Raw genomic sequence first — 27,260 nt, 5'->3', positions numbered from 1 at the left:
AGAAGCATCCAGTGGGGAGGCCAACATCTACCACATGACAGACCCTGGGCACGTCACGTGAGTTCTTCCTGTCTCAGTGTACCCATCTACGAGATGAGGGATTAGAAAACGTTCCCTGGCCATCCTCGGGCTATTGTTATAGGTATTAATGAGAAGAAGCTTGTATTCGTCATCTCCTGCTGCATAACAAACAGCCCCACGACTTAGAGACCTGAAACAGCAGGCATCTATTCAATCACACAGTTTCTGGAAGCCAGAGATCTAGGAGGGAATCGGATGGAAGGTCCTGGCTCAGGGTCTCTTGTGAGCGTGCAGTCAAGCTGTTGGTCAGAGGTGCAGTTTCACCTGCAGGCTCAAGGTGTGCTTCCCAGCGCACTCCCACGGCTGCTGGGCTGAGATTCTGCTACGTGCCAACCACTGGGCTACACATTCCACCACCTCAACGTGATCTTCACCACGACTGGGGAGGGAAGTGATATTCTTGGCCTTGTTGTTTAGAAGAGGAGAAATTTAAGGCATTAAAAAAAAACTAGGTAACCCACCAAAGTCACATGGCAAGTGAGAGGCAGAAGCAGGATTCGAACTCACAGCTCGCAGACGGTGGCCAGACGGAGCCGGCCTGCTGCCTGACATTTTCAGGAGCCGGGTATTGTCAAACGCAGCCATTACTAAAAATTAAATTACATAACCTCGCAATGAAATAAGTCATAGTAAAGGCACAGCTAATAAATATTCAAACCTTGTCACTGCCTAATTACTCTATGACATTTCACTGTTACCGATGGCCCGCAGGTCACCGTGGCCCTTGTATCTGTGGAGTGAGAATAGCCACAGACAGTGACCTGCTGCCCGCCCCTCCCCCACTCCGCGTTCGGTGACAGCTCGGGGGTAGCCTGCAACTGGCCACCGCGGGAGAATTTACACCACTGAAATGGGCAGATGCTACAAAACAGGGCTCTCCCCCCCAAGACAGGGTTGTTAAACATCTGCCAGCGCGCCGCCGTTGTCACCGACCTGTTATTTCTCCTACAAAAAAACCCTCGTGACTACTGCTTGCTGGAGACCCCATTCTTCACCAAACCTAAAAACATAACATCCCCCGTGACGTGCATCAGCCCAGATTTCCTTCCTGACATTGCTGACTTCCCGATGAGAAAAAGCAAGAGGCTTTTTTGTCTCTGAACAGAACACCTGAGACTTGAAAACGCTGGGAGAGGGAGAGGAAGGGAGAGCAGCAAAGGCCGTGGGATCGGGAAGCGGGAAATGAGGGTATTTAAACCTCACAGAAACCCGGACATTGAGGTGGCGCACACAGACCCCCCACGCCAGGGCGTTCCTGACAGCCCCAAACGGGGAACGACCCAAAGGTCCAGCCAGACGGGTTCGTAAGCTACGGAGCACGTGAAGAGCTGCATGTCGCGTGGGCATCAAAGGTGTCTAACAAGGACCTACAACCCTCGCGCTGTTTGAAAGGACACAAAGAGACAGAAGGCCGGCGATCCCGTTCAGGACGGGGAGGGAAAAAAGACAGGAAGGAAATGCATTTGAATGCCAAGAGTGGCTTCATCCATGATGGAAGAAGAACGAGTGGGTTTTGTCGTCTTTCTGTTTTTCTGCATTTGCCAAATATAAAACGAGCACATCCTCCTGCCTTAGCCGGGGAGAGAGGGAGAAGGGAGGAGATGAGCATTATTTTGCAGGGTTATTTAGCCAGACCCCTGTGGAGCAGGCAGGCCCTCTGTCCTGCCCCTTCCTTGGCTCCAGGTTTCTCCCAGAGGCACCCACTCTGGGGCCCAGCCTCGGCCCTGGAGGGAGGCATAAAGGGGCCATTGTTCTCCTGGTGACATCATTCTGCTGCCAGGAGGGTGAAAAGCAGACCTGAAATCGGGTGAGGCCAACCCGAAGGAAAGCAGCCAGGCCTGCCTGCCCAGGGACACCATAGCAGGGGGCCAGGTGACATCATGCTGGCCTCCGGGGCTGGGTTGCAGTCCAACATCTCTGCTCCACACCCCAAGGTGCAGCCCGAGGCCAGGGCACCTGGCGGGGCAGGAGATGGAGGAGGGGGCGCAGCAGGGGGACCCTGTTCCTCTTTCATCGGTTTACCTGCTTGTGTAATAGCAATACGTCTCCCCGTCCCTGGGAGCCCTAGGTAAGAGGGCACAGACCCTCTCACCCTCCACTGATCCCAGTGCCTGGCACAAAAGAGATCCTGCACGAAACACTCGTAAAGAATGAATACGTGAGGTTTCCGTCCTGCCCCTACCTCCATTCCCAGGGCTGGAATCCCGGCTCACTCCGAGGCCAGATGAGAGCAGGTGTGTTTAGGCTGGGATGGCTGCAGACCTGGTGTTGACTCCTATAGCAGGTGCCCCCAGGGCCATGTCACTTGTCCTCTCCAGACTTCAGCCTGCCTGTCTATAACACGGACGCGGCACCACAGGTGGACACGGGAACAAAGGAGAGTGGATTTCAGGAGACAGGTGCTCCGGGAGCTCCCAGCCGCTGGCGGTACCAAGCTGGCCCAGGGTGACCGAGACCCTGGCCCCCATGGACCTTCCACTCCCGTGGAGGAGTCAGAGAATAAACCAGCGGACAAGTGGCATGAAGTAAGTACAGACTGGGGTAAGTACCAGGAAGAAATGAACAGGGACGGAGTGGAGAGAAAGATGGGGGAGGATTCGGCTCGGCCTGCGCTATTAGGGACCCTCTCTGTGGAGACGCAGAGGGGGGCAAGGGTGTTTCAGGCAGAAACTGTGAGCCAAACGCCCTGTGGGTCTGGAAGGAGCAGGGGGCGACTGATGAGGAGCCCGAGGTCAGAGTGGCAGGGGAGGAGTGAGCACGGAGGACAGAGGTAAGGTCCGGGGGAGACAGGGCCAGGTGCCTGATGGGATGGGAGGGGCCAGAGTGCAGGCCATGGGGGTGCAGTGGGTCGACAGCGCACCCCCCAAGTATATGTCTACATCCTAACTCCTGCAACCTGCAAATGTGGCCTTACTTAGAGCAAACGCTCTTTGCAGATGTCACAGAGCTGAGGATCCAGGCGAGATCATCTAGACTACCCAGCGGCCTCACTCGAGAGAGAGGAGGAAACGCAGGGGAGAAAGGCCGGGAAGGCAGAGGCGGAGATGGGAGGGATGGTGCCACAAGCCGAGGGACACCTGGGGCCACCAGAACCTGGAAACGCCGAAGGAAGACGCTCCCCTCCCCCCCGGGGCGTCCGGAGGGAGGTGTGAGGGGCCGACCCCAGACTTCCGGACCCCAGAACTGTGAGACACAGAGTTCTGTTGTGTGGAGCCACCAAGCTTGTGATGACGTTACGGCAGCCCCAGGACGTTAGCGCGGAGGGGCATTGACCGAGACCGGCTGACACGGGGCCTTCAAACACGCGAGCCGTAAACATCCCCGTCCTTGTGAGTCCTCTCCCCGTTGCTGGATGGGCGCGTGAGGGTGTAGGCGTGTGTGCCCGCACGTTTGCACGGTGGGGAGACACGCGGTGCCCTGCGGAGTGTTCCTGGCACCCGTCCCAATCTACGACTGATGCAGAACCAAATGCTCCCGCTGGGCCTCGGGCTGCGGGACCGACACTCAAAACAGCGAATCCCCCCACCCCGTGCGGGACGTGGTCGTGGTCCCGGCGCCACCAGTCCCAGCTGCGTGTTCCAGACCTGCGTGTTCCTCACCTCTCTGTGCTTCAAGCTTCTCATCCTCGAAATACGGGACTGCACCCGCCTTCCCCCAGGGATGGGAGGAGACCGGTGCCTGGGACGCAGGAGGGGCTCGGAGTACGCGGCATCCTGCCCCCTCCTCACACTTGGGCCGCTGGGAGAACACTGTCGCCCGCAATGACCCTGCCCCACAGCAGACTGTACACAGCAGGGTCTCACGCCTGGTGGTGGTGGGTAGCGGTTCTGTCCCCCGGGGGGACACACTCGGCAACGTCTGGAGGCAGTTTTGGTTGTCACAACTAGGGGACCAATCTAGTGGGCAGAGACCAGGATTGACCCTACAATGCACAGGCCCCCACCCCCACCCCACTGGCACGAAGAATCACTGAGCCCAGGATATCAAGGGTGCTGTGGTTGAGAAACCGCGGTAGTTCTCGGTCCCAGAGGCTCTCGGTGTTTTAGGACAGTTCCCTCACTTTCAGCACATCTGTGACACATCTACACGTGTTTTACGATCTGCCCCAGGAGAAGGCAGCTCTGTGAAGACAGGGGTTTCGTCTGTTTTGCCCAGAGCCGTTCCTCCTGAGCCAGCACCGCAGTCAGGACCCAGTGAAGGTTGAATGAAAAGGTGAGTGAATGAATGAAGATGCACAAATTGCATGCACCTCGTGCTTAGCAAATACAAAAGGCCAGCCAGGTTCTTACTCTGCCTCCCAGGAAGGTGGGACTCATGCTCGCCGAGTCTGAGGCCCCCAAAAGTGGCGTGCAATGAACACTCTTCGAGCACCGTGCTGGTTCTTAGCTGGCTATCCCTTTGAATAACCTACCGGACCAGTCCCAGTCAAACCCCATTTTACAGATGAGAACGCCAAGGCTGAGAGGGGTGAGTCCACTTGCCCAAGGTGGCCCAGCCGGGACGTGTGGAGCTGGGACTTGGGCCCACGCCTGTCCGACCCCAAGGCCCTCCTTGCACAGACTCTCATGGCCCCAGAGACTCCCCGCTTCCTGCTTTTATTCCAGCCTTGGCCACAGTGGCACTGCCATTGTTCCTGGGTTCTGGAATGTTCTGTCTGGCCTCCAAGTGGAGTCCTCGCGTCTCCTGGGCCAGCCCTGGGCTCAGTCCGGCTGCAGCACAGACTCGCCTCTTCCTGCCTTTGTCGCTCTGAGACAAAGCACTTGTTTTCCCTCCTCCCCCTTTTACTCCTTGGACACACAGGCAGGCCGTTAGCAAATCAGTCCAAGGCTGGCTCTAGAAAACATTTCGGGGCACGCCTCTGAGGGTTGTTTTATGCCTGCGATGCTCTGAGCAAATACACGCCAGAGGCGGGATTCGGGGTGACCTACGTGGATTATCCGGACGCATCACTCACAAGCCCAGCACTAAAACCGTCCTCCCCCAGCCCCAGCCACTGCCGTTGCCCCAGACTCTTAAGCAACTGTCTGTGGCTTTAAGAAGTTTCCTCCCGCAAACCAAATATTGCAGAGAAGTCCCCGAGTAAAAGGGGGGTGTGTGGCTCTTCCAGTCCACTCGAGATCGTGGGAGGGGTGGTTTGGGGGGAGAGGTGCGGTCGCCACAGAACGTTTCAGGCCCGAGCACCTTAGGCACGGCCAGGCCCGCCCCGGGGTCGCCACGGTCACTGAGCCGACACCCCCACTCCGCAGAGGAGGGAAAACGAGGACCAGAGAGGGGACGAGCCCGCCCAAGGCCACACAGCTGGGAAGTGGCAGGGGCAGGAATCGCCCCTGGCGGGCGGCCCCGGCTCTGCGTGGACTTCCCTGCAAGGTCGCAGATGGTCCCCAGCCCAGCCCCGCCCTCGCCCGGCCGGGCGGAGCGTCTCAGCCCCGACGGAGGGGAGGCATTCACGATAAGTGCGCACCTACTGTGTGCCGGGTTGTCACTTCAATCTCATCGTGCTCCTCCTCGCCTGACAGAAGGGGAAACTGAGGCTTAAGAACCAGTCAGGGCCCCCCAGAGCCGGGGTCCGGCAAGTCTGACTCAGGCTGTCCCTGCGAGTGCCGGCTGGCACCCCCCCCCCACCGAGAGGACGCGGCGTGCTCAGTGGGCAGGAGCCCGACGCCCACGTTTATCGGGGCGCCGCCCAGCCTGGTTCATTCAACCCGCTGCGGGGAGGGACGGGTCCCACGGGTGGCGGTGAGGCCCGGGGACTCGGCGGCTGGGGGCACACGCCCGGAGGGCAGAGAGTGGGGCCTGAACAGAGCCTGCCTGTCAGCAAACCCCACACCCTGAAAGAGAGCAAGCGGGACGCACAGAGAACGAGAGAGAGTGTGTGTCTCTGCCTCACGCAGAGAGACAGAGACAGACAGAGACACAGGCAGAGAGAGACACACAGAGACACAGAAAGAACGAACGGGAAGACTTCTCTCCGGGGCCCAGTCACACCTTCCCGGGTTTGGGTTGGGGGCCCCGTCTTACGAACTCGAGCTACGTTAATTTGCCCAGGGCCACGAAGGAGTCATCCTATTAACGAGACAGGTGTCACACTAGAGTGCTCAGCTCCCGGCTCGGGTCTGCGCCTGCCCGCCGGCTGCCCTGTGACCTGGGCTGAGCCGCCACGCCTCTCCGGGCCGGCGGAGGGGATGCTGAGTCCCTGCCCCTGGCAGGGCAGCGGGGACGCGGCTCTCAGTGACCTCGCGTGTGCGGGCCAGCTCGAGGCTCCTTCCCTGAATGCCGGGTCCCTTCGCCACGCGGAGCCGGAGCTGGCTCAGCCCTCTGCCCGTCCCCAGGTGCTCCCCCGAGCGGGCCACACGGTCAGGAGGCAGACGGGTCCTGCTGCGAAAGCACCAGGCCTTGTCTCTAAGTTCAGTGCTGGTCGGCGACACGGCACCCCTGAAGTCACAGGGGTGTCTGGGGAAAGCATGTGCCGGCAGCTGGGCTGGACGGAGGCCTGAACGGGGAGGTCCCAGCCTGGGGGTTCTGGCCCTGACGCTGCCGCTCGCTTGCTGTGCTTCCCCAGACAGGTGCCTTTCCTTCTCTGGTCCACCTCCCCAAATCGCCACTAACACCCTTGAGACCGATTCCGCGCTCTGCCCTGGCAGGATGCAGGTCAGGTTTCTGGTCACCAGCTGTCATTCCGCCCTGCCCTCCCAAGCCCTGTCCGTCCTGCCTGCGGGAGAAACCGTGGAAGGCCACACAGTCTGGCCTGAGGCCTCCTGCCCGGGCCGCTCACACCGAGCCCCAGGTTCGCAGGTGAGTGGGCAAGCCTGCTCGCCACCCCGGGGCCCCTCCGGCCCTTCCCTCTGGTCATCGGATGAGAGCTCGCTTCTGCCCCACAGCACCAGGACAAAAGCCACAAGTCCGTGCGCGCCACACGGACACTTGGCCGTCCTGGGAGGGAGGCGGGAGACGAAGCAGGTGCCGACTCCTCCTCCCTAAAAATAGAGGGCGACGAACATTGGCGGCCGGGCCCGGGGTGTCCACACTTAACGATAAATCAACCGGCAAAGCAGGCTCAACTCGCATGCCGGCCCCGGGGACGCAACACTGAACCCAGGGCAAACTTCCCGACCAGTTCGGGCCGGGGAGGAGCCCCAGGGTCAGGGCAATGCCGCCGCGTGCCCACTCCCCAGCCGCGGAGGGGACAGGAAGCCCTGGGCTTTGGCTGACAGTGACTCTGGAAGAAGTCAGTCCCCTGGTGTGACGTGCACGGGGCCCCCTCCCTGGGGGTAGCAGGGCAGGGAGGCGTTTTTACTGCTGCTTTAAGATTTTTTTTAAAAAAAGCGTAACAAGCTTACGATATCTGGCGGCTCCGGCTCCGTCTGCCTCTTCCTCAGGGAGGAGAACCGCTGCTGGCTGCGGGCGGAGAAGCGGCGGAAAGACTCCCGGCTCCGGGACGCCAGGTGTCGGAAGGAGGCGGTGCGCTTGAAGGGCGTGCGGCCCGTGGGCTCTCCGCTCGCCCGCTCGTGGCCCACCGTGGTGGCCACCAAGCTGAGGGCCTCCTGGAGGGACCTCCGCACGCTGCCCACCCACTGGGTCATGTGGGTTTGGGCCACGGTGAGTTTGTCTCCCAGGTAGTCCATGGCTCCGGCCGGGAGGAGCGGGCAGGCGGGGGCGAGGGCGGGAGGCGGCGTGGTGTCCCCTCCCCGCACGGACGTCCCGGGCCGGCCTGGAGAGAACGGCCCGGCAGCCCTCTTCTTCAGCCCAGCCGAGGGCGAGCAGACGTCGCTGAGCCAGCGGCCGGCTGCATCTGCCGGTGTCGCTCAGGACTGAGAGGCAGCCGAGCGAGCGCCGGGCTGGGAGTCCAGCCCCTGGAGTGGCGGAGCCAGCACGCTGGGCGGTCCCGTCTCCAGTTCCCCGCACTTGCTCGCGGCCCGGAGGGGTCGAGACAGGAGCTACGGGGAACAGGGCGGCCAGGCTCACTCCAGGGCGTGACGGTCCCCGAGCAGTTGTGGGGGGTGGGGAGGGGCCGGCCGTGGGCCCCCCCGCCCTGTCCTCACTTCCCTTCGGGCGGGCCGCCCCTCCGGAGCACACCCGGGCAGGTCCCAGGGGACAGGCTGTGCCCGCTGCTGCCCCCTGCCCAGCTGCTCACCTGACCCATGCAGGTTTCTGTCCTCTGGCTGGAGATCCCAAACCTGTCGCCAGCAGGCAGTTAGCTCATTTCCGGAGGCAGCCACCAGGGCCCCTGGGTCCCCTGGCTGAGCAGCCCGGGATGACATCAGCCCCGTCTCAGGTCTTAGCGAGGGGCTTTGCTGCCCAGGAATGCAGGCGGGGCCTCGGGGAGGCAGAGCCGGCTGCAGGGGGAGCCTACGGCCACCCCCATTTTCTCCTCCTCCAAGTCCCAACTCGCTCGCTGTCCCTCGGGGCTGACGGTAACTTCACGTGCCTGACAGCCGACCCGCCCCTGTGCCCTCACGGCTGGCACGGGAGGGAGTGCAGCTGCATGTGTGTGCACGTGTGCGCTCGTGCATGTGTGTGCGTGTATGTCGGAGATCGGGCAGCCCCGGGAAGGGCAGCGCTGCTAGGAAACTGCCTCTGCCTCTAGGGTTCCAGGCGGCGTCTTGGGGCCGCTCTGGCCGGCTGTCTCCCTCTCGCGGTCTGTTTCTCTGTCTTGGTTTCTCAGCCTCTCTCCCCCCACTCCTGAGTCTCTCTCTGGCCCTCTGCTTTCTCCTTCTTCCCCGCACTCCCTCTCTCCAGACTTCCCAGCCTTCTCTCCCTCCCTCCCTGGAAAGCAACACCTGGACAGGTGAGACAGCCCCCAGGTCCTGTAAGGAAGGAAGGAGGCCGGTGGTATTTTAGTACCAAAAAGGTTGCCATGGCAACCTGGGGCACAGCATCTGCCCCATCCTGGGCAGCAGCTCACACGCGGAGCCATGGGAATGATTCACGGTTTACACTGGGTCACATGAGCTCCCTGGGTTTTAACCCTTAAGGGGCTGGTGTGCCGGGCGGGGGAGGGGGAGGACAAGACCGCAGCACCTGCAGACAGCGGCCCGGGCGCATGGCAGGGATCCTTGGAGAGGGCTCCAGGGCAGCTGGCTCCTACAGGTAAGGCACACCTGTTGAAGGAGCTTTGTCCTTCCAGCAGGCATCTGTGCCCCACACCCCTCCCACAGACGAGGAAACGCAGACTCAGAGACGCAGGTTCACATGCCCAGGGTCACACAGCAAGGATGTGCCAGGGCATGCGTGGGAGCCACTGCCTCCCAGCGTTTCCACGGGTCTGGCGGGGCACCTGGCCCAGCGTCAGGGCCCAGCAAATATTTATTGTTCGAACACCAAGTCCAGGATCGAAGCCCGGGTCAGTCCAACAGCATCCTGTGTTCTTTCCACTGCCACCTCCCCGTAGTTCTGGGCAAATATTTGCTCTCTAGACACTGGTCAAAGGGCCTCACTTGAGAAAGTTTGCCACAAAGGTGTCTAACAATGCGCTGGCAGATCTCTGACTTCTACAGACTCCTAGTCCTCACGGCTGTTCATTCACTCATTCATTCTTTCACTGATTCATTCTTTCATTCATTCATTCTTTCGCTCATTCATTTATTCTTTCGCTCATTCATTCTTTTGCTCATTCATTCATTCTTTCGCTCACTCATTCATTCTTTCACTCATTCATTCTTTCACTCGTTCACTCATTCATTCATTCGTTCACTCTTTCACTCGTTCCTCTAACAAACGTGCAGAGAGTGCCTACTCTGGGTCAGGCACTGGAAAGAGAGTACCTGGACAAGTAAATAAATAGGTAGAACTGAACCAAAAAGAAATAAGTACAAAGAACGGAGGGCTCCCCGCTGAGCAGGGGCCTATGATGGTGGCTAACCCTTACTGAGAACGTGCCAGGTGCCCAGTGCCATTCCAAGCACCCGCAAGGATCAACTCATGAATTCTTACGTGAACCCACTGACAGAGGGGAAGACTGAGGCCCAGAGAGGTGAAGTCATGCCCCAAGGTCATCCAACCTGCCACGCAGCCTCCGAGACGGCCCCCAGGGACCCTTGTCCCCCTGCACCCTGGTGCGGGCCCCTGCCCCCAAGGGCCGGGGCCTGCGTCTGCGCTCAGCAGAGCGAGGCAGAAGTGACGGTGTGTGTGTGACTTCCAAAGCCTGGTCACAAAAGGTGTCGCAGCTCCCACCTGTCCTCTGAGCCCGTGCGAGGGGAAGCCGCTGCCACGCCGTGAGGGTGCCCAAGCAGCGCTGGGGAACCCACGGGAGGGTGTCAGAGGCCCCAGCCAGCCGCCGTGTGCCCGGACCACTTTAGGAGCAGACCTCTACGCCCAGTGACACCCTTAGGGGACCGTAGCCCCGGCCAACGTCTTGCCTACAACGCCACAACAAACCCTGAGCCAGAGCTACTCGGCCAAACCGCTCCCACCTCCTGACCTGGAGGCATCACAAGAGGTGCAAACGCCCAGAGGCAAGACAGCACCTGGCCCCAAGAGAAAACCGAAGGTTGAAGAGGGGTGGGGGCGGCTTACAGGAGGAGGCGAGGGGTCCCACAGCAGCCCACTGCCCCGCGAGATAGGAGGCATGGCCCCTCATGCAGACGAGGGAATGCCGGGTCTGCACCCCACCTCCTTACCCACGTGGCTCCGCCCTCCTCCGCTTGGGTCTCAGGGCTCCTGGTCTCCAGAGTTTGCCCGTCTTCCTCACACGGAGCACCACAGTGAGCTCCTGCACCAGGCAGGCCAGGGACTTTCAGGGTAGGAGCGGGAACAGACAGGAGAAAGAGCTGCGTTCTCCCCACCTGCCCCAGGAGAGCCACCCCAGCAATACCTAGAGAGCTGGAAGGGGCAGCAGCTTGTTAACAGACCATCTGGACAGAGAGGCGAGAAATCCACTAGGCACAGTCCCAACCCCCCGGGAGGGAAAAATGTTAAATCAAAGCAGTCGGTAAAACACCTTCAGAATGATCATACGCAGTGCTGGCAGAGCTGCGGTGAAACAGACACATATATCCACGGCAGACGGGAGTGAACATTGGTACATATTTCCTACAGGCAATAGGACGCCCTAGATCAAACATCACAGAATCCACCTGGATTCTACAATTGCCAGCATTTAGCTATTTTTGCTTTATAAAACTCTGGCCATCCATCCACGGTACATTTTTATATGTTTTTCAAAGTAAATCACAGATATCAATGTCCTTCAGCCGTGTGCCGTTCACTGGCAGGCCTTATTTTCTGTGATGTTTGATCTAGGGCATGTGTGTTCCCTGTATAATTTTCCTGTCTGTTTCAACATTTTCATAATAAAAGGTTAGTGGGGAAGATGTACCTGACTCGATCCAATTGCACACAGAGGAAGTAAGAACGGACATATATAAACACTTAGCTACAAGCATGTTCACCACAGTCGCATAGATAATTATGAAATTCTACTAAGACCCTAATTGTTCAACAGAAAGGGACCTACTCAGTGCTGTGCTAAGCCATGCCCGGAGCCAGAGGCAAAAAGAAAAAAAAAAATCAGTTATATGGATCCTGTCTTTATTGATAGTGCTGATTCTTTGTTCATCGTCGATTTTTGCATTAATTTTATTTTTTAAAAAAATACTGAATTAAAATATTATTTATCTTGATTACTGAATTTTTTGATGCCTCCTGATTTTGTGCCCTACCTGAGTGCATTTCCTTACCCAGCCTTGCCAAACCAATATAGTGTCATGGTTAAGGATTTGGAGTCCCATTTCTAGCTTTTATTAGCTGTGTGACCCTCAGCAAATTACTTAACTTCTCTGGTTTTCAGAAATGAATCATCAAACTCAGCAGTTTTTTTTTGTTTGTTTGTTTGTTTTGAATTGACTTTGAGTCTCGCTCTGTTGCCTGGGCTAGAGTGCCGTGCCGTCAGCCCAGCTCATAGTAACCTCAGACTCCTGGGCTTGAGCGATCCTCCTGCCTCAGCCTCCTGAGTAGCTGGGACTACAGGCATGCGCCACCATGGCCAGCTAATTTTTTTCTATATATTTTTTTAGTTGGCCAATTAATTTCTTTCTATTTTTAGTAGAGACGGGGTCTCGCTCTTGATCAGGCTGGTTTTAAACTCCTGACCTCTAGCTATCCTCCTGCCTCGGCCTCCTCCCGGAGTGCTAGGATTACAGGCGTGAGCCACCGCGCCCGGCCTCAGCATCGTCACTGATGTAACTGGTGTCTCTCCCTGACCAAGATCTCCTTTTCTAGAAGGCGACCCATCCTTTGCCCACTGCGTTAGCTGCAGAAGAGCTCAGAGCTTTACCCTTCTCTAGAGAGCTGCTCTTGCTCAAGGCTGTGCTGTCTTACTCAAGGCCAGTGACTGACGAACACACGACACAAAGCCCAGGACCAACTCAGTGGTGCAACACGCACTCTAGAGGTGCCCACGGCATCAGGCCGAGGCCGGACCTCAGCCGAAACCACGTCTGTGCTTAGCTCTCTCCCCTGTGCTAGCCTGCCGCCGGCCCCCGCTTCCTTCCTTCCCAGTTTCCCCCGAGCGCTTTCCCCCGCTCAGCCCTGCACGAGAATCCCCACCCTCAGTCTCAGCTTCCAGCCCACCTGACCTGAGGCCACCACCGTGGGCCACCACCACCGCCACCTGCCGGGCCCTTTCTGTGTGCCAGACGCCGAGTGGCATCGTCTGCTCCTCCCAGCGATGAAGCGAGGTCAGGGCTGTGACTGTTGCTCTCATTCTACAGATGGGAGAACCGGGGCAGGGAGAAGTTCGGTGACCAGCCCAAGGCCAAGCAACTATTAAGTGGGGGAGTTTGCCACCCCGGCCTCGTGCTTTTGAGGAGCCAGAGAAGGCACTGGCCCTCGCCCAATCGGTTCGGATGGCAGATGAGCGCCCAGAAAGGCAGAGAGCAAGAGGCAGACGGGAGCGCGCAGCCCCGCTCCCTCCTTCCACAGGCCAGATGCCTGCCTGCTCTGCCCTGGCTCCTTTAGGTACAGTGTGGTCTGAGAGTGTGACTATAAAAAGCGTCGCCTCCTAAAAACTGGGGCAGCCACATGCGTTTTTTCCCCCAGAGGATTTTTTCTGCAAACTCTTCTGTTCTCTCCAGGAAACTCTTGGGATGTTGCTGGGCATCAAAAAAGAAAGAAAACTCTATTTCTTATGTAATTCATCCAAAAAAAAAAAATGCTGGAGAAGCTGCCGGGATCCAGGAAAGAAATGCAAATTTACCCGCAATGTGAGGTGAGGCAAAGAGATCACCATTTCCGGGTAAGTGCGTGCTGTTAACAGAAATCTGAACGTGTCGGTCAGTCATTCATTCGACAAACATCCCTTGGACAGTTACTTTCTGCGAGCCCTGTGCTGACCCCGAGGAGACTATAGCCCCCGAAGACTTCCGTGTATCTATGTAACTTTCAGACATTAAGGGGGAAGGGTGTCCCAGCCGAGCACCTCAAACCTGGGGCTATCTATACCACTTTCTCCCCCAAATCCGATACAAACACGTATACTTTCAAGAACCCCCAGCCCAGTGTTAGAAAAAGCCAGAAAACAAAAAAATGAGCAATTGCCAAACAGGTGCCAAGGGCTATGATGGACATGTGGATAACATGCCATGGGAACGTAAGAGGAGGCAAAACCCAACCAAGAAAGTAGAAGGTTGAGGAAAGAAGATCAAAGGGAAGATGACGCCTTATTGAGGACTTGCAATTGGGAGAGGGATATCTGAGTGGGGTTTTAAAGGGTAAATAGGAGTACTCTGAGAGAACTAAAAGAGAGACCAGCACGGGCCGAGGCCAGGAGGTGTGGCCACATCCATCCTTGCCGCTGGGGTTTTGCACATGCTGGGCCCCTGCCTAGGGCTGCCTCCCTCCTCTCGGCCTCCCCCAAGACCACCTGCAGCCCCAGGAGGTCTCACTTATCTGACCTTCTTCACATCCTGCTTCCTAAAAGACTGGGCATCCCAGGACTGCATTCTAGGCTAAGAAGCGTGCTGATGTTATGCGGATAAACAAGGTGAACCAGTAATCGAGGATTTAACGGGCCAGGAAATGATTACTCACACGTGTCACCTCATCTGACCCTCCAAACCACCCCACGGGGCGAGTCCTGTTAGTAACTCTCCCCATTTTGCGGAGGACAGTGAGGTTTAAAGAGCCGAAGGGACTTGCTCGAGGTCCCTGCGCTGGCGAGTGGGGCTCCGGGACCCGAACCCTAACCTGTCTGATTTCAACGCCTTTGACCATCTCATCCCCTGCCCCTTCCAGGCCGAAAGCCAGACTCTACCCATAGCTCTAAGGCCCCTTAAAATGGCCAATTCTGCCCCCAAGTCCCATGCACGAGGGTGGTGACGACTGTATACCCTTCTCTGGATCAAGGCCTCCGGAGGGGGTCAGAAAATATCCCTTCGGAAGGACGCGCCTGGTCGTAAACCCACCAGTTTCCTCTCTTGCCTGAAGACTGGTTCCCGGGACCACGTGTGGGCAGGGCGGACTCGTGCGCCCAGCCGAAACCTACTTCCTCTCCCCTGCAGATGGAGCGACATGGTCCGAGCGCCGGCCGAGGGCTCAAGGTCTCCCTCCAGCACCCTCCACGCCCCGAGTCGTGGGTGTGCCACCCTACGGCGCAGATGGAAAGCCCTCCCACTTCCAAAGGCCGAGACAAAGAAATGACTGAGATAACTCCTTCTGGGCACACAGCCTGTAGTAAACACTCGATAAATGGTGGCCACGAGGGACGGTCATTTTTCTATTGCAATTTCTATCATCTCATTGTTCAAACAACTTACAGGATGCTGGACTGCCAGAACCAGGACAGCCAGCAGGGACAGAGCTAGGTCAACCTTCTCACTGAACTAAAGGAAAGGGCCCGGGGTTGGGGGCGGGGGGGCTGTCGCAAGGCCACACAGTGGGTCTGCGGCAGCTGCCCTCTGATCTCTCAAAGGCGTGGTGCGTAATCTGGACTTGGACAGCGTCTGCGGCCTCTGGTCTTCCCTATTCCTTCAGCTTCTCCCTGCCTCAGGAAAACGGGACAAACTGTCACCCTGGGACGTGCCACGCCGTCTCTCGTTCAGCCCTTTGCACATGCTGTTCCCTCTGGCTAAGACACCATTCCACGCCTTCCTCGCCTGATCAGCCTCTGCTCCTCCACAGCTCCTTCCTCCTAGAAGCCTCCCTTGGTTCCTTGTGCCCACGGGGGGCCACCTCTGGGCTCCCACTCTGCCTGAGTTACCCCTACTAAATCACTTAGCGTACCGGGCCGTAACTCAGTTTCCCCACACGTCCTCCCCTCCAGACACCACGCTCACGGGCGGCTCGCCCTTGCTACTCAGCATCCCCGACAGGCACTCAGCTCAAACACTGAGGGACACTAAGGAATCACTGAGGCTTGAACCCAAGGCACAGAACTCCCAACATCCCTCTCCCCAGACTTGTATCCAAGGCAACAGGGAGAAGAATTCCGATAAGGCCCAAAAAAAAAAAAAAAAAATAGAAATGACTTAATGTTACACGTCAATCCCAGATCATTTATACACCAAGTCCAAGACTATTTCCTTGTGTTCATTTGGTCACATTCTTCCTCAAATAGTCATTCTAGTGACCCACGATGTCTTTAACGAACCTTGAGAAGAGGTTTAAAAAAAAGAAATCATCTGGAAATGATGGAAATCTTTCTAGAAACAATCCCTCGTATATACATGCACGCCAGCCCCGCCCTTGGCTCAAGCAGAGCGCAGCATTTTCCGGGCTGGGAGGGTCCCCGAGTGGCCCCGCCCGGGCGCAGGGCTGGTCTGTTGTGGCAGCCCCTCTTCTGCCAGGGGGGCGTCTAACAGAGCCCCGAGTCCCAGTGTCCCCTAAAACAGAATCAGGCAGGCAGGGCCTTCCCTCCGGTCGTCTTGCTGGTTCTGGGGCCGGTCGGCCCCAGGAGCTGCCATGGTCCCCCTGGGCACCAGGAAGGAAGGGCGAGCCTGTGGGGGCTTCGGCTGCACCCCCCGGGCGCGGGGACCGGGCTCCCTCCGGCCACCACAGCTGAAGTCCCGCGTCTCCCGTCTGCGGGCAAGAGAGAGCAGGGTGTTGGTGGGGAACATCGGAGCTGGGACCGGGACCACGTGGTGTCCTCTGAGAAGTTTATTTCTGGCCAGTGACTTTGCCACACTTGGCTGAGCTACCCGCTGAGCAGCGCCCCGAGAATTCAAGGATCCCCACGAGGATAGCGAAAGATGGGAAGGGTGAACAGGAGGCCTTTCCTCCCCTGCGCCCTCCCTCCCGCCTTCTGACGGCAAAGGCCTTTCACTGAGTCCCCACTAGCGCTGCGCCCTGTGGCAGGGATAGAAGAGACAGAGGACCTGCCCTGGCCTGGGGAGCTGCTTCATTTGGGGTTCTGTGACGTTACAGTGAGTGCAACAAGGTGCAGCAGCGGTTCTCACTCACCACAGGCCCAGGGACCTCTTGGCGTGGGTCACGCAGGCAGGTGGCAAGCGCCGGCGTGCATGTGAGCAACCCAGACTCCACACGATGAAGTCACCGGTCCTAGTCTCGAGACCCCTGGTCTGGCTGAGCCCGGAGCCCTTAGCCACAGGGTGCCCCTGCCCTGTGAGCACCCCTGCCCTGTGAGCACCCCTGCCCTGTGAGCACCTCTGTGAGCACCCCTGCCCTGTGAGCACCCCTGCCCTGTGAGCACCTCTGCCCTGTGAGCACCCCTGCCCTGTGAGCACCCCTGCCCTGTGAGCACCCCTGCCCTGTGAGCACCTCTGCCCCTGTGAGCACCCCTGCCCAGTGAGCACCCCTGCCCCTGTGAGCACCTCTGCCCTGTGAGCACCCCTGCCCTGTGAGCACCCCTGCCCGTGAGCACCCCTGCCCTGTGAGCACCCCTGCCCTGTGAGCACCCCTGTGAGCACCCCTGCCCCTGTGAGCACCCCTGCCCTGTGAGCACCCCTGCCCTGTGAGCACCCCTGCCCTGTGAGCACCCCTGCCCCTGTGAGCACCCCTGCCCTGTGAGCACCCCTGCCCAGTGAGCACCCCTGCCCCTGTGAGCACCCCTGCCCTGTGAGCACCCCTGTGAGCACCCCTGCCCCTGTGAGCACCCCTGCCCTGTGAGCACCCCTGCCCTGTGAGCACCCCTGTGAGCACCCCTGCCCTGTGAGCACCCCTGCCCTGTGAGCACCCCTGCCCCTGTGAGCACCCCTGCCCTGTGAGCACCCCTGCCCTGTGAGCACCCCTGCCCCTGTGAGCACCCCTGCCCTGTGAGCACCCCTGCCCTGTGAGCACCCCTGCCCCTGTGAGCACCTCTGCCCCTGTGAGCACCCCTGCCCCTGTGAGCACCCCTGCCCCTGTGAGCACCCCTGCCCTGTGAGCACCCCTGCCCCTGTGAGCACCCCTGCCCTGTGAGCACCCCTGCCCTGTGAGCACCTCTGCCCCTGTGAGCACCCCTGCCCTGTGAGCACCCCTGCCCCTGTGAGCACCCCTGCCCTGTGAGCACCCCTGCCCCTGTGAGCACCCCTGCCCCTGTGAGCACCCCTGCCCTGTGAGCACCCCTGCCCCTGTGAGCACCCCTGCCCTGTGAGCACCCCTGCCCTGTGAGCACCCCTGCCCCTGTGAGCACCCCTGCCCTGTGAGCACCCCTGCCCTGTGAGCACCCCTGCCCTGTGAGCACCCCTGCCCCTGTGAGCACCCCTGCCCTGTGAGCACCCCTGCCCCTGTGAGCACCCCTGCCCCTGTGAGCACCCCTGCCCTGTGAGCACCCCTGTGAGCACCCCTGCCCTGTGAGCACCCCTGCCCCTGTGAGCACCCCTGCCCTGTGAGCACCCCTGTGAGCACCCCTGCCCTGTGAGCACCTCTGCCCCTGTGAGCACCCCTGTGAGCACCTCTGCCCCTGTGAGCACCTCTGCCCCTGTGAGCACCCCTGCCCTGTGAGCACCCCTGCCCTGTGAGCACCCCTGCCCCTGTGAGCACCTCTGCCCCTGTGAGCACCCCTGCCCTGTGAGCACCCCTGCCCTGTGAGCACCCCTGTGAGCACCCCTGTGAGCACCCCTGTCCTGTGAGCACCCCTGCCCTGTGAGCACCCCTGTGAGCACCCCTGTGAGTACCCCTGTGAGCACCCCTGTGAGCACCCCTGCCCTGTGAGCACCCCTGCCCTGTGAGCACCCCTGCCCTGTGAGCACCCCTGTGAGCACCCCTGCCCTGTGAGCACCCCTGCCCACTGGTGTCAGCTGGACCACGGGGTGCAGAGATGTGGTCACGGAGCAAAGGCCTCATTCCCTCCTCTTTGCTTCACTCTCTCCTGCTCAGACTCGGGCTGGCCCCGAACCCCAGCTAAAGCCTGACCGTGAATAAAACACAAGGTTCCCCCCAAGATGGCTTTAGGGGCCCCTCTCATCTTCGGTCCCAACGAAATCCCAACAACTTGGAGAGCTCCAGTGGCCAGCAGGTCCGGTGGCCTCGGTGGGCATCCTGCGTCCCTCGGACCCAGGCCGGATGGGGGGGTGGGCGTGGCCCCGGGCCCACAGACCTGGGTCCGAGGCCTGCCAGGCTCTGCCCCTCGCCCCTGTGGGGCCCAGGTGATGCTCACCTGCCCTCTCTGGGCCTTGCCCCCCCGGGTGGCCACACGGGAAGGCACGGGAGAGACCAACTCAAAATCCCCGCCGCCCCTCCTCGAGGCCACCAGACCCCAGTCCAAACACGGTGTGGCCTTCTCTTGAGTTGCCTGGCTTTGCAAATGCAAATCGAGACACCTGCCCCCCAGGTAACGGCACAAGTTGGGGGGGGGGGCAGCAACATCAGCGGGGCAGCGTCAGATTCCCATGGGGGGTGCCCACGGCTGGAGGACTCCCATTTCGAAAAACAGACTCACAAAGAGAAACGCCCCCCACTCCCCAGGCCAAACGAACATCTTTTCAAATGCTGCTCGATGCGGCTAGCACTTCCTAAGCGCTGACGACATGCCAGGGCCCTCGTCCTCGCGCGCCATCCTGAGGGCAGGGCTCCAGAGCCCGCCGCTTGCTGGGGCTCTCCAGCTCCCTGCTGCGTGGCCCTGGGCAAGTCGCTTGCCTTCTCTGATCCTCGCCTCCCTTGCCTTCGCAATGGGGAAAGAATGGTCCCCTCCTTACCAGAGGGAGCTCACGCTATGTGCTCTGACCGTGTCATGACGACAGCAAGACGACTATGCCCATCGCACAGGGGGAAACTGAGGCAGAGCGAAGGCTGGAAGTGGCGCGGCACCTTGGCGGCCTATTCTGAGGTGGAGGCCTGTGCTCTGCAGCGCCCCGTGGGCATCCGTTGCTGGAGGGGCGGGGACGGCGGCACTCCGGTCTCCCACACCCGGCCCTGTCGTTCCCGTCACACGGCTGCGCCCCTCTGCCCCGTGTCCCCTCGCAGAGCTGCTGAGAGACACGGTCTCCGCGTGTCGGCCCCGAGCCCGGCCCTCCCGTGCCCTGCCCTGCCTCTCTGCGCACAGAGCCCCTCTTCTGCGCCGCCCGTGCCCGCTGGGCCCCGTGTGCTGGGCAGCGAGGAGAGTAGAGAGGGGGCGGCCGGCAGCCCGGCGTCCTGACAAAGGGGTGTCGCCCCATGGCCCCCCTTGCCTCCTGGGTACAAGGCACCGTCCAGGGGCCTCAGAGTCCCAGACCTCGGCTGGCCTGGCTTACACCCCTCCAGAGGCCCCGTCACCAGGGCCACCAGGGCAAGATGCCCGGCTCCCTCCACCCCGTTGCTTCCTTCTGCCATGGTGACCCGGTGACCCGCCAGCAACCCCCCCCCCCAGCCGCCTGCAGCTCCGCCAGGCTCACATACGTGGAGCCATTACCATCATGGGCATTTCCCTGATTTTTCATGGCTGCCACCTCTCTAAGGAAGGCTGGGGGTGGGGGCAGAAACCTTGGGTGTCCCATTCTCCGCTCCTGCCCCTGCGCCTGGCAGGCTGGAGGCACTGGGCTCGTGCTTGCTGAACCGGTGGAGAAATGAATGAAGCGGGGAAGGGAAGGACAGGGGAGAGAAGAGGGGAGGGAGGGAGGGAGGGGAGGAAATACTATTCTCTTTGTAACTCCATCTTCTCCCCGCCCTTTTCCCTAGCAAATTCCTAACAATCTTGTAAGACTTTCCTACTGATGTCTCCACTTCCAGGAAGCCTTCCCTGCCACCCTCCCCACTCAGTTAAGCACCGCCTCTGAGCTGCACGACCTCCACCTCCCAAATCCTGGCTAACGGGATCTGGGGAAGAAAAGTCTGCAGGGTGGACTGTAGGGAGAAGACTTCCTCCCAGTGCACCCCTCGTCCTCCGCAGGGTGCCATCAAGTCTCACAGGATGGCTGGAACCTTGGCAGCCATTCTGGGACAATGAGGGGACAAGATGTAGCGGAAGGAGTAGAAGGATATAGAAACCCTGGGTTGATCCACTAATCCGGGACTTGGAAAACTTTCTGAAAAAGTCCAGATAGTCGATAGTTTAGGCTCTGCAAGTCGCAGGCGGTCTCTGTCACACACTTTTTTGTCTTTTTGGGTTTTTGTTTCTTGAACAACCTTTTAAAAATTCAAAGCTCCTTCTCAGTTCCCAGGCCACGGTTTGCTGAACCCTGCACTGTGCCCCTGACCACCAGATGAATCTTGTGAGGTGGCACACGTCCTTATCATTGGACCCATCTTTGTGGGGGCTTTGTCACTTTTAGCATCTTCAAAAGCATCTTTGCTGGTAAGACGACAGCCCTGGACCAGGCGTTGGTGAGGATGTGGAGCAGCCAGACCCCTCACGCCCTGCAGCTGGGGACAGGAAGTGCTGCAGATACTTTGCAAAATAGTTTGGCAGTTTCTTTAAAAGTCTAACAAAGGCCAGGCAAGGGTGGCTCGTGATCCTAGCACTCTGGGAGGGCGAGCTGGGAGGATCACTTAAGCTCAGGAGTTAGAGACCGGCCTGAGCAAGAGCAAGACCCTGTCTCTACTAAAGACAGAAAAATTAGCTGGGCATGGTGGCGCACGCCTGTAGTCCCAGCTGAGGGAGGCTGAGGCAGGAGGATTGCTTGAGCCCAGGAGATTGAGGTTGCTGTGAGCTAGGCTGACGCCACGGCACTCACTCTAGCCTGGGCAACAGAGCGAGACTCTGTCTCAAAAAAATAAATAAGGCCGGGCGCTGTGGCTCACGCCTGTAATCCTAGCTCTTGGGAGGCCGAGGCGGGCGGATTGCTCAAGGTCAGGAGTTCAAAAACCAGCCTGAGCAAGAGCGAGACCCCGTCTCTACTATAAATAGAAAGAAATTAATTGGCCAACTGATATATATATAAAAAAAAAAAAAATTAGCCGGGCATGGTGGCGCATGCCTGTAGTCCCAGCTACTCGGGAGGCTGAGGCAGAAGGATCACTCGAGCCCAGGAGTTTGAGGTTGCTGTGAGCTAGGCTGACGCCACGGCACTCACTCTAGCCTGGACAACAAAGCGAGACTCTGTCTCAAAAAAAAAAATAAATAAAATAAATAAATAAATAAATAAACAAATACACCTACCATGTGATCCAGCCATCTCACACTTAGGTATTAATATTATTTATCCGAGGGAAACAAAAGCGTATATCTACACAGAAATGTATGCACGAATGTTCGTAACAGCCCCAAACTGGAATCAACCCAAACGCCTGTCAACAGGCGCATGGGTAATCAAAGCGGTGCGCCCACGCCGTGGAGTAGTACTCAGCTATGAAAAGGGACAAACCACGGACTACAACGTGGGTGGATCCCAGCAGAATCACGCGGAGGAAGAGAAAGCAGGTGAAGAAGAGCACAGGAGGATAAGATTCCACTGACATAAAAGTCCATAAAATGCAAATGGATCTGTGGAGACAGAAAGCAGATCAGAGGCTACCCAAGGGCAGGGATGGAGGGAGGGAGGGATTCCCAAGGGGTGGGAGGAAGGTTCGGGAATGATGGATACAGTCATTTTCTTCACGGTGGCAATGGTTCCATGGGGACATGCACATGTCAAAACTCATCCGATGGTACGCCTGACACACATAGTTTATCGTACGTCAATTACGCTTCCTCAAAGCTGTCAAAAAAGAATAATAACAACGGTGGTGGCTGTTCTAACAGGCAGAACTCTGAGGGCTGCAGATGGGATGGGGAAGTCCTGGCCGAACGGGAAGCACCCAAAGCCCAGCAGGGAAGCAGCAGGGAGGGAGGAGGGAGGCCTGAGAGGCCAGAGGACCTTGTGTCTCAAGTGGCAGCTACCATTTCCTTTTTGTTTTTCTTTTCATCTTGTTTTATTTTTTTTTTTTTTTGAGATAGGGTCTCGCTCTGTTGTCCAGGCTAGAGTGTAGTGGCGTCATCATAGCTCACTGCAACCTCACACTCCTGGGCTCAAGCGATCCTCCCTCCTCGGCCTCCCGCAGCACTAGGGTTGCCGGCGTGAGCCACCGCTCCCGGTCAGCTCAGACGTCTCTGTCTACTCCATGACGTAGCTGAGGGCGAGCGGGACCACGCCCCCGAACGCTGTCACTTTGAGACCGGGACACACAGAGGGGCGTCCCTCAGAGACGGCTTGTGGACAGGGGGCCTCGGCTGCCACTCTGGCCCCAACGGAACCGAGAAGGCACGAGGCCCCACGCGGGCTGTGCCGAGCACCCACCCGCGAGCTGCTTCTGGAGCCCCCCTCCCCCAACGCTGGAGCAGGGTGCGGGGCGGCAGCCAGGCTCACCGCGAACCCTGCAGGTGGTCTCTTCTCCTGGGACCAGCCCCGGGGCCGCAACGGACGGCACGCCCATCTCCCCGGTCAGCACCGCAAAGACGGCAAGAACTCCCAGCGCAGCTCTGCGGCGGCGGCGGCCGGGCGGCAGGCAGGGCACAGGCCTGGCTGGGCAGCCCCAGGTCCTCCTTCTCCACCTGACCGGGCGACAGCTCCAGCCGCTGCCAGCAGCAGACCCGGCCTTCTCCCTCCCCCGGGGCCGCCCCTTCAAGGGAGATTTCCGACCTGGCGGCCAGAGACAAGGGCGGAGAAAGCCGAAGGCGGCTGGAGTTTAGGTCAGGCCAAGGCACAGAGGCCCAGGGAAGAAAGGACCGCAGCAGGGGAGAAGGCTCGCTTGCACAGATCTTTTACAGACACAGACCAACATGAACAGTTCCTGCTTTCAGTTTGTGTCTGCTCACGGATGCTGGAACGGGATCCTGCGCAGAGACCGGCCCCATGGAGCCCCACCTTTCAGAGTCGCCACCCACCCACACCTCCTCTTCCCCTAGAACGGCCAGAGACACACAGGGACACGGCCAGCACCTGTGCCTCGTACAAAGGAGAGAACCGAGGCTCAGAGACGTTCCGCGCTGTGCCCGAGGTCACACGGCGCAGAAGTGGCCAAGCTAGCCCTGGAACCTGGGTCCGTCTGGTCTGCAGGCCGCTGGCCCGTTGCACGCACATTCCAGAGCGAGGCCTTATCGGGTCTCCAGAAACCCCACAGGAGCCTGCCACGCTCACGGCTGTCCGCCTTGGTGGCCACAGTGCCCGCAGCCCTGACGGCAGTAAGTAGCTCCTGGAAGGGAGAGCGGAGCTAGCACGGGGCCGGGGACCCCGCCCGTGTCCAGGGAGAGACGGAGCAGGGAGAAGGGAGAGGAGAGACGGAGGAAGGAAGGGACGCCCAGGGGTCCCACGTCCGTGCAGGGCACACAGGCTGTGGTCCTCAGAGCACACGGTCATCACGGGAACGCGGGACGCGGACCTCCCCGAAGAGGCTCAGATGGTGGCGTGTCTGCGTGAGTGTTCTCTTCACGGGCACCTTGCTGGAGGTGTGTGACGTGCCTTCTACCGACACTGCCTGAGCTTCAACCCTAGCTCCCCGCGTCCTTCCAGAGAGGGGAGGCAGCCCCAAGAGGCCGCGGGGGTCGGTCCAGGGCGGCAGCCCTCACTGCGAGGAGTGGCCCACCGGCAGGCCCTGTTTCGCTCCTTCTGAAAAGTCCCCCGAGGGGCGTTCTCCCTCTGCCCTTCCACGCCCACCCCAGCCAGGGCCAGCTCTGCTGCACGGTGGCAGATCCAGGCTGCCGGGCGCTGCCGCCCGGGCCTCTGTCCCCCCAGCCCACAAGGAGCGGCTGCCATGGCGACCTGCAGGGCCCTTCAGCACCCCGCACCCATTCGCCCCGCAGAGCCCCATCCCGAGCCCGCGTGCGTCGGCCGGCCATGGCAGGACAGGGTGGTGGGGGGACGAGCCCCAGGAAAGCTGGGCGCTCTGGGCAACGGCCCCACCCCTGTTGCGGCCAACGCCCATCCCCCGCACAGGGGGCAGCTGACCGCGTCTCATCCTGTGTGGGGCTCTGATGCGACAGCCCCTTTCTCAAGAGGGTCTGAGCTGCCGGCTGGCTTCCCCAACTCAGGAGTGAGGGTTTAAGGGGAGCGCTGCCTTCCTCTACTTGGGTGCAAAATCGCACGGCGGGTCCTCCCTCCTCCCTCCCTTCTTCCACGCAAAGTACAAAGTGGGGGGGGGGGCAGGGGCTGGCAAGGTGCCAGCACGCCTTGGGCCTGGCCGTCACCGTGGAAGCAGAAGGGAGCGGGGCCAGGCCTGTGCGTGCCGGGGCGGGGCAGACCCCAGACTCTCCCCCGACTCTCGCTCAAACAAGTGACTTTCCGAGGATAATAATAGCCGCCTCCGCCCCCCGCCAAGTGTTCTCATCTCAAAACGGACTCAACGAGATTCCCGGGGAGGCTTCTCCCGCAACTGAGCACAGCGTGCAGCCAGGAGCGGCCAGCGGCCACCGCCGCTTGATGGAAACCCAGAGAACAGAAACAGGTCGGGGAGGGGTGGCCTGGCCGACGCCCCCCCACTGTGCCCCAAGCCCAGCGACAGGCCCTACAGGGACACCTCTGTGTTTCACGGCCCGGCCGCCAACGGCCCCCCGCGGTTTTGTCCCCTCTTGAGAGACGGGACGTCTGAGCCTCCGATTTGGTTCCCAGGCTGTGAGGCACAGCGAGGCTGCCTGGGGCTCATGATCTGGCCCCCCACCAATGAGCTGTGTGACTTCGGACAAGTTGCTGCACCTCTCTGATCACCTCTCCGTGCCTCTTCTCCTCTGTCCTGGGCATAGTAACAGCAATCGCTTCATAGGGTTTTTGTGATTACCCGAGACACTTCCTAGAGACCACTTAGCAGGCAGCCAGTACTTATTCAACGAACACGGCAACTTAAACCCAGGAACCGTCTGCTTCCAAAGCTTAGTAAATTCTCTCTTTTTCCACTAATCCGCATCTCCCCCCATCCGCACTCAAATGGCGACCTTGACCCCTCCCTGTAGCCCATTCCCCACGCGACAGGCTTCCCGAGCTTCGCAATCCTCTGTCCTATGATGCTGGCCCCACCGAAAGTGCTTCTTCACCCCCTACTGCAGCCAGGACGGGCTCCCCGCACCTCCCGGCCCGCCAGGGAGGCCCGCTGCGTGCCTCCTCGCTCACTGTGACACGGCTGGCCATCCTACTGCGCCTCAGCCTCACGAAGCGTGTTCCCACCTCAGGGCCTTTGCACGTGCCGTGACCCTTGCGCGGGGGCCCTCTCTCTCTTCCCCAGCCCCCCACGTGGTTGGCTCCCCCTTCAGAGATCCGCTCAAACGTCACTCCAGCCGTTACTTTCTCCCATCCTCATCACCACCCATTTTATTGTCCCACCCTCCGGTTGGGTCTTCATGCATTTATCAGCATTTGGAATCGTTTCTCTTTCACACGCATTGCCTGTCTGTCCCCCGAGATCACGCACCCGGTCAGGGCAAAGGGCTGCGCTTTTCTCATCCCCCTCTGCTGCTCGGTGCCGGGACCCGGGTCTGGCACAGAGAAGGGGCTCGACAACGACTCAGCATTTGTTGAGCGGATAAACAAGCGAATACAAGAGTGGACAAGTAAGTCAAAGCAGCAGTGAACGGCCACGCAAACACAGGAGTCAGACCCTACGGGGCTCTGCGTGTCCACTTCCGAGGAGGAGGAGGCAATCCCAATGCCCACGGGACGGGGATGAGGACGGACCCCGAGGGACACAAGCCCGCACGCTGGCAGAGGCATCTCGGCCACCAGCGTCCCAGCAGCCGGCGTCTCCTCTCAACCCCTTTAACTGCATAAAATTCATTTAAAAGCCAAAACCCCGTTACTGAGATACGGCAGCCGAAGCTCTGCCAGAGCCCGTATATAAGAGCCCGAGAGTCGCTGAACTGCCCGGTTGCCACGGCAACTGGAATCGTCAAGTGCGATTCTGTCTCGCTTTAACTTTCTATGCAGAAATATCTAAAGGAAATGCTCGGATTCCTCCTCTCTGGTGGCGTTCTTATGGAATAGATATCCTCATTTGGCTGCAAGGGGAAAATTGCAAAATGTCACGTTTGCTGCGAGGTAAACCTTTTTGCAAAGAGAGGAGGGAGGTTTGTTTTCAAAAGCGTGGGCTCGATTCGAGAGTAGGAAACAAATCGTCACCATTGTCATCATCATCATCACCATGAAGAAACAACACTTTTGTTTGTAATGGGGCGGGGACCAGTGCTTTGTCTACCCTTGTCTAGCCCATTCGCTCAGTCCTTCAACGAGCATTCATTAAACACCTACTGTGTGCCAGGCTCTGTCCTAGACTCCAGGGGTTCGTGAGTCAATGAAACAGATGAAGGTCCCTGCCCCGAGGAGCCTGCAGTCCAACGGGACAGACATCGGGTGGAAGAACATTCCCAGCAGGTAATTCCCAGCAGGGAACAACGGGTAGAGGAGAAAGGGCAAGACTGGGTGACCCCAACAAGTCGCTGCACCTCTCTGACACTGAAAAACTGATGCCCATAACTGCTTGATGAGGCTGCCACGGGAACCCAGTGAGATGGCAGAAAAAGTGCTTCGTGTGGTGTCTGACATACGGCCAGTGCTCAGTACCTAGTAATTTCTTTTGCCTCATGGAGGCGGAGGGCGCTAGCCCCTGCCCGCCTCGGGAAAGTTCTCTGGCCTGAGGTTTTCCCAAAGGAACAGCCGTGTTCTAAAGGACTCAGGAAGTCTGGGAGACATCTGGGATTCCAATGTTCAAAACAACCGTGGGGGAAGGAGTGGAGACGGAGGAAACAGATTAGCCGAGCTACCAGCCAGCGACAAGCGACGGCCGCCCGGGAACCCTCACGGGGCTGGAGTCCTGGCCGTGTTCCGGGGGCGGCAGCCGGGATGACCCACCCAGAAATGAGCACGGGGTGTGACAGGGCCTGCCGCACGTGTGGGGAGATCGATCCCCACAGACCGCAGAGGGAAATCAAGGTC

General features: G+C 59.4%; 1 protein-coding gene across 3 annotated transcripts in view; it reads right to left on the bottom strand.

Annotated features, from left to right (window-relative positions):
- The window catches only part of KIAA1671 (KIAA1671 ortholog), a 186,192-nt gene that overhangs the window by 51,624 nt on the left and 107,308 nt on the right, over positions 1–27,260 (bottom strand). The window contains exon 1 of one of the 3 annotated variants that reach the window (XM_075996650.1): positions 7,419–11,138. The exons of the other annotated variants lie outside the window; for them this stretch is intronic. Within the exon in view, the coding sequence (XP_075852765.1) occupies positions 7,419–7,703 (285 nt within the window). The 5' untranslated portion in view covers positions 7,704–11,138. Of the gene's footprint in view, positions 1–7,418; positions 11,139–27,260 lie in introns of those variants that run through there. 3 annotated transcript variants of the gene reach the window in all.

Source organism: Microcebus murinus, chromosome 22, assembly GCF_040939455.1.
Source record: "Microcebus murinus isolate Inina chromosome 22, M.murinus_Inina_mat1.0, whole genome shotgun sequence".
Classification (NCBI taxonomy): Eukaryota; Metazoa; Chordata; class Mammalia; order Primates; family Cheirogaleidae; genus Microcebus; species Microcebus murinus.
This window is presented reverse-complemented; position numbering and strand designations above follow the sequence as displayed.